We start from the raw sequence: 13,815 nt of genomic DNA on the forward strand, positions 1-13,815 counted from the left end.
TTTGCATCTTTCATTTCCATGAACCTCATGTTACTTGAATTTTGATCTGTATTTATCTGATTAAATTCGTCACAGGTTCTAGACAGTCAGTTATCTTCAGGACTCTATCTTCACTGGTTGGGTTTTATTGGCTCACAAACTATGATACACCGAACAACTTAAGAGGTCCAAAACATTTTATTTTTATTTATTTTATCGGGACTAATCCCACCTTTCTTTCCCTCCGCTTTAACCATTTGACAGAGACCCACGGACTCAGTCCGTGTTCCATAGTAGCGCTATTAGCTCATGTACCTTTGCACAGCCAATATTTTCAATTTGTCCTCCAGTGAAACCCAAACAGTGTAGGTTGAGTCGTCCCAGGGGATAGGTCTCCTCCAAGGTTTTCCACAATGAACGGTCCAGCGCTGCCCGCATCCAGGCTCTTCCCACGAACTTCACCAGATCGTTGGTTCACCTGGTAGGAGGCCTGCCCACACTACGTCTTCCAGCCCGTGGTCGCCACTCGAGAACTTTTCTGCCCCAACGGCCATCGTCTCTATGAGCTATATGCTCCGCCACTACCACTTGATTTTAGCAATTCTGCGAGCTATGTCGGTCACTTTGGTTCTCCTGCGGATCTCCTCATTTCTCCGAGCATAGCTCGCTCCATTGCCCTTTGGGTGACCTTGAGCCTTCTTATGAGGCCCATAGTGAGCGACCACGTTTCAGATCCATATACCATCACTGGCAACACACACTGGTCAAAGACTTTGGTCTTGAGACACCGAGCTGGGATCTAGGCAGGAGCACGACCCTCACTAATTTACCAGAGACAAATAGGAGTTTCCCTACACTTTCCACGCTGATCCTATTCTAGTACGTGGGACACTATTTAAGTTGTGAGCCTAACTATGAAAACAAAGTTATTTATTATTAAAATTGTATTGATTGCGTTTATTGGTATTGTCTTTCATGATTTATGTACTTTTTACTGTGTTCGAAATACTTTTCATATCATTTTTTCCACTCAGCTTGAGGCACCTCCAAAGCATGGTTTTCGACCGCACCGACAGTTGCTTCTGGCTACATAAATCGCTGTTCACGCATTTAATTTTAATATACGGGTACCAAAAGAAGTGTTTAGATTCCAAGCAAGAATTTTGTAGCGTTGGACCTGTTTATTTCATATTTTGAGTGTTCAAATAGTCAGTTGTTTGACGAGACGTGTAAAAGCTCACATTTTCGTCACGAATGGCGATTCGACTATGCTGGTCAGTTCCCCTTATTAAACTGAAGACTTTTGGAAAAAAAGTGGCTGTTTACTATTAAGAATTAACCATTCTAAATTTCTCTAGTGACGTTTTAGTCACATAATCGGATATTTCGGAAAAATAGGCGACCGTAAGTTTCAAAGTGTTCCGACCGCATGGGACTTTTGTTGGAATTGGTTCATCTTAAAACACCTCCATAGTCGATAGCTGTTTATTTTCAGGATTATTATGCATAGATCCTTAATTCGTCAACTGTCACAATTTTAAAAACGGCTTTTAAAGCTTTTTAAACGTATTTATCAAACTATTCCAAGGACTAAACGACACAAGTGTCCTATTGAGCGTTTGAAAAATTTTGTGACATCCAGTGAGAAAAAAACGTATTAACCATAATATGGTCATACAATATTTTATTACTGCTAGTGGAATTAATGCCTAGGGTTATCTCAATCCTACGATATATCACATGACGAGGTTTTTCTTCCATTTTTCTGACAACATCAATGTTTTCCGCCACAATTAGTCATTTTGGACGACTTTCGCAAAGTTCACTGGTGAGCCAATGACATAAAATATTATACTTCTTAATCTAGCGTTTTACAATGGTAAAGGATAGATCTTTATCACCAAAAGTGAAATTTAGCTGACCGCTTCAGTTTTGTATTGATTAACCACGTCGAAAGTCATAATAAATCTTCGCGCGAAAATTTCCGCAAGTCAATTCCATGTTTTTGTAGTCAAGATAATTTTCAATTCAATGTTAATAATACAAAACGTGCTCAAATGATAAAAAGTTTTGAATAAGGTTGTAGTCAAAAATGTCAAACTTTTCATTAAAAGTATCAGATGTCGTCTAACAACACGTTATGTTGTCGAGGCTCACAACTTAAATAGTGCCCTAGTATTCTAGTTTAAGGCAGCTACGAAGAACAGCAGTTACTCACGTCACTATTGTTAGCTATTTCTTCAGTAAGGTGTACTGGTGTGAGCTAGATACTTATTGTTTAGATAATATTTGCTACTTACAGCTCTGAAGAATCAGTTTCATCCATATAAAGTGTTTTAAATCTCTGTGTAATGTATTAATAGAGCATTTGTGTGAACATTTTGATACGACTATGTTAATTAAAACAATCGCTATGCTTTTGGTTTTAAGATTTTTACAGGAGTTCGGTGGATGGATGACATCAACGACATCTGCCGTCTGTCAAAGCTTTTAATGATGATGGCTAAAAGTCCGTATTAAAAACTATACTCTCAAAACACAATCATCTTAAATTCTACCCACGATTGTGAGTTATAAATATAAAAGTGCAACAAAACAAAACACATGGATCTAGTTTTTAGCGTCGTTTCGTAATACGGGCCTTTGACTGATAATTTAAAGTAGCAATAAAACAACAACTGAATATTTATCACAACATTTACTAAATTACACCGAAATACACATAGTACATTCATCATAGTACGTATAAAGTTGAAAAGGGGATCTCACAAAATATAACATAGTTTGGGACCAAAGATAAGCTCCAAAAAATGATTTGATATATTCGCCCGTTAGGTGCGGACTTAAAAGGATCTTTCGAAAACTACATAGGATTTTGTTTTACAGTCTCACATGTTAATACTTAAGATAGAAAAAATACAGTTTGAGTTTTTTTAAAAGGGAATATGCAATAATTAGTTTAGAGTTTAAAAAAATACTTAAATATCCAAATTCTTGCCAAATTGTTAATTTCGAAAATTATTTCAGTAGGGATAATCAAGTCGATATGTGAAATACAAGAATAGGTATAGATGTGCATCGTCTCGAAAGTGAGAGATTACACTGGCGCTATTAGTTGACACAAGTACTTATTTTAAGAGATTAATACTTTTCTATATTAATAAATTCTTAGTTGGTATACTCCGATTAATATAATTGTATAAAGTGTCAATACATTTTCATGCATATTCCCACTTTTACAAGGTCCTAAATTCTAATTCTTAATAATCATGACATACAGATGTCTAAAGTCACAAAATATATTTGTGCTATAGAAACAGTAAACCTTATTATATTTTGATTAAGATACATATTAGTCTGCGACCAATGCGACCCGCGATTTATTTAACCTAATTGCCAGCACTGTGGAGACCATAAACCACAGATTTATAATATACTTATCTAAGGTAGAGTAACATGTAATTGTCTTATCTAAAAATTGAGTAAATATAATGATACATCCCAAATTGCGCTTGACTTTTGTATACTGAAGCTGTTTATTACACAGTGAACAGGAGTTATGAGCTGTCGGGAACAATCTATCTTGCTTTGACCCTATTGCCAAAAGTTTTGCACTGGCTTGAACTCCCGATATTGACCAATGGTTTACATTTCTTGTTATAGATACAGATGACCATGAAGTTATGCATTACTGAGAAACGTACGCATCTATGTATGGGCTTGAGGCTCCCAATGCCTTCGTAAATAGATTTTTTCTGTGAACGCCTGCTTTATAAAATTACATTAAATCCTTTTCAAATTTACCAAATATCAATTGAAATTTATGTTGACTCAAATCTACACATCAAGCGCAACTTGAGTAGTGTATGAAATGCAAGGGTACATAGGTACACACCAGCGCTTGTGCGCATGAGAGCATAAGGGCCGGGCACACTCGCGACTATAGTGAGGCGAAAGACCAAGTCACGTGCTCCCACATCGAAGTGCGGCGGCACCTTACTGAGCCCCGATGACGGTATTTTTTAACGTCTCCAATCCAGACGCGTTTCTGATTCTGCAATACGATTGGTCAAAACAGCTGACGTACGCCAGCGTAGGTAAACAGCGTACGTCAGCTGTTTTGACCAATCGTATCGCAGAATCGATGAAGCGTGTCTGGATTGTAGACGTTAAAAGTTACCGTAATCGGGGCTCTGTGTACTCCAGATATACTGAGACAGTATATATTAGACTATCTACTATCGCTTAGCACATGCGGTGAATAGTGATAAGCAGCTCAGCTGCAAACAGCTGCTAAATCCTACAATATAATTATACCAGAGCCCTGGGCAGCTGCAAAGACAACAATATGCCGCGCTGCTGGGCAGCTTTCTCATTATAATATATCCTTAACTATTAATACAATAATTTGAATAAATAAGTAGTATAAGACTACAAATAGGTTAATATACTGGATTATTAGGATCTTTTAATCCTTAAAACTATCAAATAATGTGATTAAATGCATGCATAATATCGGAATATAAACACTATTATAATTTGTTACGTTGATAGTTCTCAATTTTGGTTTCAAGTATGTGGTTTTGCTATTACAATACAAGGAAATGACTACTGAGCATAATAGAGATCCTTAGGACTAACAAAATACGTATTGAGACGTATATAACCTTAATAAAACAATGCCACATTATTTTGTCGGCCACTCCACGAGCGAGTTGGTTCGGCGGGGCCGCTGCAGTGTCGCGACCGCTCTCACACCGCGACCGTGTAGTCCGTTGGTTCCGTTATTAACAGCGACAGGATGGTAAAGAGAATTACAACAAGAATTTTGAAAAATACAACCATTGATTGAGTTTAAGTAGGTACTTAAAGGGCGCCCGCCGCATTCAGCGGGTTCCTGATACGGTCGCTCGCGCGCCGTTTGGTTGTTACATGTAAATTCAGAGCAGCGCTGCGTAATGCGGGTAGGTAGTATATCATCAATCGTCAATACACCCGCTCTATCGAAATTGTACTAGCAGCGCTACAATGCACGGTGCTAGTTTCAGCAACAGGCGACCGCGCCGAGAAGCCACCCAATTACACGCACACCCTTAGACAGTATCAGCATTAAAATATTGGAGGTCTTATTACCAAACGTTTAAACACACGTTGAACATTGGTTCAAAATGTAATAATTCAAACAAGTGTTCAACGGGCGTTTAACTAATTGATTGATCGAAAAGGTTGTCATTTCCAACGGGGTAGACGAACGGCCTATCCTGTCACTGCGTTGCCTCGGAACCAACTTGCCGCGGCGCGTCGGCGGGGACAGCCCGCGACCCCTACCCCCGCTCCGATGCAAGCTTCATACCGCGGGCGAATACTTCATACCCCGCATAGTTGCCACTGCTTATTGCTGATGCGCGCTTTCAAACATCTTTGCGATGCGAACCTTAAAACTACATTTTTCTAAAACTACAAAACTACTAATATGTCCATCGAATCGGCTGTAGAATCGTTTATCCGTTAAATAGACACTACACTTGAAAAAACTGTTCCACAACGTCCCACTTCGTTCTTGGCACCACTTCCAGGTATATTATACAAACTACATTTCTTTGCATTACATTGCATGGTATCAGTCCAAGTCCTGTCACATAATTCTTACAACTAAGCTGCCCAGGCTCACAAACTACTTCTGGCATTGAAATATCGGACTCCCCAATTTTGGCAAGGCTAGAGCCTGCAGTGGGATGACTAATCTAAATATATGGCCTATTATAGGCTTAATCATTTCTTACCTAGGAGTCCATATGACTCTGTCGCTTAATACTACCAATAAATGCAATATAAGAAACATTATGATTGATACAATTTTAAAATGCAAAATAAACATAAATTCTTTGCTAAAACAGTTGTAAATCAGTTATCACAAAAGTCTGTCTTTGTTTTAAATAGCAGTCGAAAAATACAAATACAAATCACTCTGGTAAGTATTTCAAATATGATAAACTTTCATTGTAAGACTGTTTACAAAAGGATATATTATATGCAACTAACTATACTATAGCCTACTCGCGTTAAAACACGTGCAATGCCATTGTGTTTTGGAGAAACCACTTGCGCCAAAGGTATAGTGGAAATAGTTTATAGAATTAACAGACTGTATAGAGAAGTTTAATGGAAAAAATAATAACGCTGACTTCATGAACCGCTGCACTGTACCTCTCTCTCACCCTTTTGAAACTACTTAGACATCAAGTCTGAACTACAAGAACAAAATTAAAAAATGAAACTATTACTAGTTTCATGACCACTTCGTAGTGGTTACAATCCAGATGTTGACCAACTGAGACAGATTCAGATGTTAGCTGTCGTGCCTGGCTACCCTGCCGGTCGGTGCCTGTCCACAAGAGCGTGCAACCGAAACTGGTACAGTGAGCATCAAATAGTTCGTAACATCAAAACACAACTTTAATACGTTGTTAACAAAGCCGTTTTGCGAACTTTTTGGCTTGTTCGGGGTGCCACGAACTATTTGACGCTGACTGTATGAGGCAGAGCGGTGGTACCCACCCAGACGTACTGGCACTGAGGAATTATACAGTACTACCACCTGGTGACCATAGTCAGGTCTTGATGTTCAGAAGAGCCATCTTCACACGGACCGCCCGCGAGTGCCGAGAGAGGTGATTGGCGATTCTTACATGAGCGCGTCCATCTGCCGAGTTGTACGACCGACTCGTGTGTTGCGATTGTTCATTCTTGCTTCTGGGTTAACGATTTTAACGAAAATAGTTCATCAAGTGCACATTATTATGTTACTGTTGTAAAGTTACAATGGCATTACAAATATTCTTACGAACGAATAGATTTGCACCCTTGCGGTTGACGATGACAGCTGCGCGTGGCTAGGTTTTGGAGAATATGCCAAAGTTTAGACCGGAGTTACCTGTCGCTAATGAAAGGTTGCAATTTTGATAGCTTTTTTCAATCTGTCATCCTCACTCGCAAAGAATTCAGGAGCGGAGACGCGATTCTGATAAGAGCAATAATATAATATCAATTTCAACTTTAACTCTTTATAAGACGTAGCAAGTTTTAACATGTTCATTGTTTTTCGACCTCAATTTAACAGGATAAGGTTCGAAATGCAACTACACTGTCAATGCCTTATAAAGGTTTTCAACCGGTAACAGATCTGATTTCGCCAAATGAACTTAATTAAAATATAATTTCCGTAAGCATGACTCCAAAACAGGCTTAAAATATTTTATGTAAAATTAACAACATTGATTTTTATATAAGAAACACTTCTAATTAGTGTTGTTACAAGTCCACTTAAGCCTACTGGGGTTGAGACATTACTGAAGAAACACACTTCTCACTCAAAACCCCCTTCCATTAAGAAATGTGTATATAGTTCATATATTTTTAATGTAGAAGATAAGAATATAATATTATACGTGATTAATAAACCTTAATCACTATTTTAAATTTTCACTACTGTATCAGTGTCACATGGCACTATAAACACTTAACCTAAAGTTTAGTTCTCTTGTCCCCATAACGACGCGTCAAAACATGTCACTAGGCAACGTTCAACATCATCACTCTTCCACATTAATCCGCTGCATTCAGTGAACCCAGGATCTCAGTAGAGCCGTCCACCACCACTTCGCACCAAACGCTCGGTTTCCATCTCCCAGATCTTGACAATCCAAAAGTTTTATCGAATACTGATTACACCGTTTTATTCTCCCTTCGGATGACGCGCCATGACATGCCACTTGTCATTATGAATTATAATATGTAACACTTAATATTGAATTTATTAGATATTAAGGACTGGTTCCTCGCCACACATATTATTATACTACGAGTACGGGAGGATCTTCGTTGGATATAATCGAAGACTCCTCTAAACATATAGAAACCGTAAACAAGAGCCGATCAAGTTAATCTTCGTGCGTTAGCGTGTTCGTCATTGTGTCGTGCAGCATTCTCGGAGGTCAGTTTAGAGCGATCGAAATACAGGTTTCTCAGAATCGTGAGTTTCTTGCTCGTTTTCGTCGCTAGACATTTTCTCGTCGCGTATTATTGGTGAGTTTGAACGGTCCGTGTCTTCCTCGCTGAAGTCGCTGGAGTCCTCCGGCGAACTACCAAATCCGGGCGAAGCCGAACGTATTTGCGAGGGCGATTTGGGCCCCGACGACAAGGGCGACTGAGACCGCGGTGGCGAGCGAAATGAAGACGGAGATCTCAAAAGCTTTTGCTTGTGAGATTGCTTCTCTTGGTCTGACTCTACATCTTTGTTGCGAATGCTTCGCTGATAGTTCGATCCATATATGCCCAGCGCTTGTGTCCGGCAGTTCTGCAAGAAAGCAGCTTCTACCTGACGCAGCTCGCGTCGCAAGATATGTTCGTCCATTACGAATGCGTAGCAGTCGTCTGAAAAATAATAAACATCATGCTTAATAATAGGTTACATTTGTCAAGGTTGGACTAAATTCAAAACCATAATTGTATTATTACCTTCTAATTCATTATCTTCTGAGGAAGAATTTTGGGTGGTCATATTTTTATTGCTTCAAAATTAATAGATTTTACGTTGTTGAGACTAATTGATAAAACACTGATACACGTGAAATTAATTCGAAATAAGGAAGGAATGTATTGGGAAGGGCAATCTTTTTCTAGCCGTGCGGACCACTAGTTTTAAGTACGGAAGAATGGTTTTTAAATTTATCAAAGTGAGTATAATATTTTCTCATTAAAAAAGGGTTGTCTTAACAAAGCACCATACGATTAGACAATTCAATGATTTGTTATTTTTCCATGCACCTCTAAAAAACGGGAGTGTGTAATAAGAATCAACCGGTGATCTATAAAATTCATAACAATAATAAAAAAACAACGCCAGCGGTATTAATTTCGCCAAGCTTGATGTTAAAATTAATATAGTATAAAAAAATCAATAAATAATTGCTTACATAGTGACAGGAACTAAGTGTTGCACATCTTTTAGAGACTGTGTAGGATGTTTCTTAGCTATTATTATTTTCACTGATCTGTGTAAACTTTCACATTACTATTATAATGATTATTGTTGTGTTCTTATTGAAATAAGATTGAAGTTTCGGTGGCGCAGGCAGTGTCATACTGCACATGGGTATAAAGTGCGGGATGCGTTATTGATTGCCGGGCCAGGTAGATCTGGCAGGGAGGGACGAGGTGGGGGTAGGATGCAGTGGGAGGAAGCCGGGGGTGGGGCGGGATGCAATCTGGGTGGGTTTCTGGAGATCGATGAGGTTAATGGAAAAAACTCAAATGTAAAAAAAGAAACGTAACACTGCTGGCTCAATTTGTGCAACTAGAATCTTCCGAGTTTAAATATTTGATTATTTATTTATTTACTTTATTTATTCACGAACGATTTTTTGCACTTTTCTTCAAAATCTACACTAATGTCACACGAATTTTAGTTTCGTATTACTTTGGGATTGAACATACTAGTCTTTGATTTGCGGTTTTGAGCACTATCACTTGCGGCTGCCAACGAGACACTGGTTTATAATTTTTTAATGAATATCTGCCATTAGTGACCGATGCAACTGAGCTCGAGGCAGGGTACGATCCGACTGCGGCACCGGCCCGGGCTTGGCGCTGTCCGCCGGGCATGCGCGGGAAGCGCGGCCCGGCCAGACAGCTCGATAGATTTATGAGCCAGTGATAGAGTATCAATAATACAGCATACCCCTCCTCTCTCCCTTACACCCCCACAAAATGGCGTATTCCTATGAGCGTTACGTGTGAGTGTGTGCGGCATGAACACTTATGGCACAAAAGGAGCTATAAACCCTATCATTTAAGAGTACACCTATTAGATAAACAACTAGTACAGACAGCACATCAGAATATCCATTTATAAACAAACACCTATTACAACTGGACAAGATGTCACAATGTTTGCATTGACGTGCTGTTGTCCGTATATTAAAACACCGAAACACGTACATAAACTACAACAAGTGCTTGTGCTTCAACAAGTGGGCGGAGCTTATGTTGGACCTCTGCTGAAGTCGGTCATTTACTCTGCATATTGTAATAATTTACAAAATGTTCGTGTAAATTTATTTAATAGACAAAGGACGGCCATGTTGGACCCAATCAATAGCTGCAGCCTTGATGTGTTGCACATGCGTGTTGCAACTGCGGAGCGCGGGGCGGGGGACGGATGCGCCCGAATGTTTACAATCGCTCGCGGTATCGAGCAGGACAGCGCTAATGCGCCGCTTGGGGGCGGAGCGACAGAAAACGCCGCCGCCATCTTGAAGATGCAACAGGAGGCACAAAAAGTAAATAAATAGACTGTTCATGTGCCAGCATCTTGACTTTAAGACTACCACGAACATACAATTCGACTGAAGGTCCAATTGATGATGAGCATATGCAATTCATTGCTGAATCAGAAAAGGTCTGTTTTGAAAAAGAAAACAGATTTGTAATGAAGCACCAGTAATGGAAGAAAGTGTCACTTTTTGACAGAAGCAAAAAACACATAATGCAGATATTGAAAAAAGGAGAAACTGAAACACTACTACACATTTAATGTGAAGGTAAAGGCCCATTATACTTACAAGCACCTCTCAGGCCATGACATGATGACCACAGAGCACTCGCGGTTTAAAAGTTCAAGTATTTTCAACACTGATTCTGTTTTGTTGTTATTTCATTTCGAGTTGACGTGAGATGATCCGTGTCAACGGGGTAAGCTGTTGCGAACGACTGTCGCATCACCTAGCGCACCTGTGTCGTGAGACCTAGTCTAGAGGGCGTCCTATTGATTAGTTGCGCGCGCTGTACCTGGGACCTTTATAAGGTACGGCTTGAGCCGGGGATGCGCCAGACAGTGTCAATCAAGGTTATTTGAGTGCGTAATAAATTACCGATCAATATATGAAACTGACTTGCGCACTATCTTTTGACGAACTAGAACTTTCGTAAGTGAGAGGGAGGAAAATGGCGACTTAATTGCGCATCTTAGGGTATCAACAAGAATGACGAGAACTCTAGGCAAAGAGGAAGACGCATTACATAAAATTTTAAGTACTTTTACTCGAAACACACAATCAATATTATTTCAAATATTACTGTACTTTTGCACTGGCTAAGGTGTTATGAGCTCAAACTGTACTGAGAGACTGACGCACCGTGTACATGCGTTCTGGCCATAGCGCCTCGACTGCACTGCGCGCGCTGCATAAAGGACGCACAGGTCGCGGCCCGGGGATGGAAATTGCAACCGCTTTGGAAATGGACGATAAAATTCGATGTATCGGCAAGATGGCCGTTAGTTTGCGAAAGAACAGAATGAAATATGTTTCGAATGCGCAGCAAAAACTAAGGGTCTGCCGCCATTTTAGAACTTAACAATATTTGATGCACATGCGTACTGCATGTCCTTCAGCCGTATCTAGAATATGAGCTGTAGCGATTGCTTTGCCAGCCAGGGACGGGAATCGCCACCATATTGGAAATAGATGGGAAACGATGTACCAATTATTTGCCTTGGGCGCTACTTTTTGGAAGTACATATACGGATTCAACGCCGTAAGGCACCCCTTTTGTGGGAATTCGGAAGGATTTTATTCTAATAACAATACTAATTGTAAGAGGAAAACACTCCTCATTTACACATATAATAAACAATTTGGAAAATGCACTCGCGACTTATCAATATTCAACATTTATTATTCTACTAATTAACACCAATAAATCTTATGTGTTATAATTATTTTATTATATCGAGTATTTGACAATTGAACAAGAAGAAACCAGTGGACTTAAATGGACATTACAAAGTTTTGCGCAGACTTTAAGATCTAGTCCAGTGGTTCCCAAACTTATTTAGTCTACTGCCCACTTTGAGAATAAATTATTTTTTAGCGCCCCCAATTTTTGTAGTCAAGAGTCGAGCTCAGTCGATGTCTAAGAGTCCTCCTAGTAGATGACGCCTCCCAAGCCTCTACACAACGTCCCGATTTTTTTTCTGGGTCTCTTACCGCCCCTCTTTAAGCCTGCAGCGCCCACAAGGGGGCGTTATCGCCCACTTTGGGAAAGACTGATCTAGTCAGAGGGGCCCTCTAGAGATGGTCGCGTGGTTGTGTTGCTCACGCTGCACGCAGGACAAGCGTCCGCATCAGGGGGCACGGCTTGCCGCCATTTTGACAGAATTATTATCAACAACATCTCTTGCACATGCATGGTCCTCGAACCTATACTGCGAAACGTTGCATCTGTATCTATAAGTAACATTGCACGTGCTGCAAATAAGTGGCGAGGGTACTGCGGAAAGAGTACCCCATTGCCGCTATTTTGTGATCTGTAAGGACGGAAACTTTGAGCAGGAAATAAGAAGTACGATGCTAAAAACAAAGCATTGACTATTGTGTTAGGACCGATAGTAACTTGGACGTAAAACGTTACATAGAATTCCACCATTTTGGCAAGATTGTTATAAGTATTGGTTCTAAAAATTTTATTTCCAAATGAACTTTTATAATAGGTATAAATGGAGTGCCAATAACAAGTGGCAAAAATATCAAAAACTATACCATTTGAGCTCAAAAAAGCTTTCAACCAAAACCAATTAACTCCCATAAATATGTTTAAGCCACACACTCACACAAACACTTAAAACCATTTTTAATATTTGAGTACACACGCGGACTTTTATTAGTTGAGTGGTTTTCACTTTTAAGAAGAAGTTATTCACTTGCTGAGTGATTATTTGCATCAATTTTATTATTATAATAAAATATAATTTGATGGTTTGATTGCGATTTGAAATTGTCTGTATGTTTTCATTTCGTTTCAAATTATAATGTACTGTAAACTTTGCTGGACTAGATCAGGTAAATGAATGTCATAGAGTCAAAATATTTAATCGAACACGAGTTCACAACACTGGCGACCGAGCGACTAGCGCAATGGGTTATACACATGCGCCCCGGATGGCTCCAGCTTCAATCGATGCAGACTACAGGTGCCTCCTGTCTAGCGCTTGCACTGCGCGCGCTGCATCTGCAAGATGGCCGCGGGACAGCGCAGCGAGGGGTGGGACGATGTTCACTCACAGGCGAGGCATCGCTGCTTCTAGAAATTAACAATCCTAGTCAAGGACCGCCGCCATTATACCAACAACATACAGGGGGACATTTAAAGCACATGCGTGATGTGTGTAGTTTCGAGTTACAATGCGCACGTCGTATCTATCGGCCATTTTGAGAATCAGGAATATGACACTGACAGGAGGGCGCTTCTATCAATGCGTTATTAGTTCAGATTCTTGCCAAGTTGGACAACATTGAAGTGTCTCATATAACTATGACATTTACAGGAGGGCGCTACTATCTATACTGGGATTAGTTTAGATTTTTGCCACTCGTCGTTTCAGAATCATTTGACTATAGCAATATTTTGGCAGAAATGTTTGATACGAATGTCGAACACCAGCTGTCATTATTATTATTTATCAGCAGAGCGACTCTATGTGGTGTTTTGAGTTGAAGGTCTGTGTCTAGCAGTGGACTTGGTTGAATGGTTGCTGGTGACGATGAAAACTCACTCACTATTTACATCAAGACTACCAAAGATTTGTAAATACATACCTAACTGGGGTACGTAAAATATGTATTCCGAATTCCCGTCTTCTTTACGCACTCACACAGTAACAATTAAGACATTTACCGCGCCTACAATTTTGAACTTGTTTAAATATTGATACCACTCCACTAATAAAGAAAACAGTGCCTATGTAAGGCAGACCGAATGCAATGGCTACTCAGAGGT

General features: G+C 39.8%; 2 protein-coding genes across 2 annotated transcripts in view; both read right to left on the reverse strand.

The window, feature by feature from the left end:
* LOC114364861 (GATOR complex protein NPRL2) overlaps positions 1-13,815 on the reverse strand; it is a 66,082-nt gene that overhangs the window by 41,412 nt on the left and 10,855 nt on the right. The window lies entirely within an intron of this gene.
* Positions 4,237-8,943, reverse strand: LOC114364862 (uncharacterized). Its single transcript, XM_028321199.1, has 2 exons — positions 8,497-8,943; positions 4,237-8,412 (listed from the first exon to the last, which is right to left on the reverse strand). The coding sequence occupies exons 1-2, from the start codon at positions 8,537-8,539 to the stop codon at positions 7,979-7,981; spliced, it is 477 nt and encodes a 158-aa protein (XP_028177000.1). The 5' UTR covers positions 8,540-8,943; the 3' UTR covers positions 4,237-7,978.

This window comes from Ostrinia furnacalis, unplaced genomic scaffold (genome assembly GCF_004193835.3).
Source record: "Ostrinia furnacalis isolate ACB-3 unplaced genomic scaffold, ASM419383v2 OfSCF7477, whole genome shotgun sequence".
NCBI lineage: Eukaryota > Metazoa > Arthropoda > Insecta > Lepidoptera > Crambidae > Ostrinia > Ostrinia furnacalis.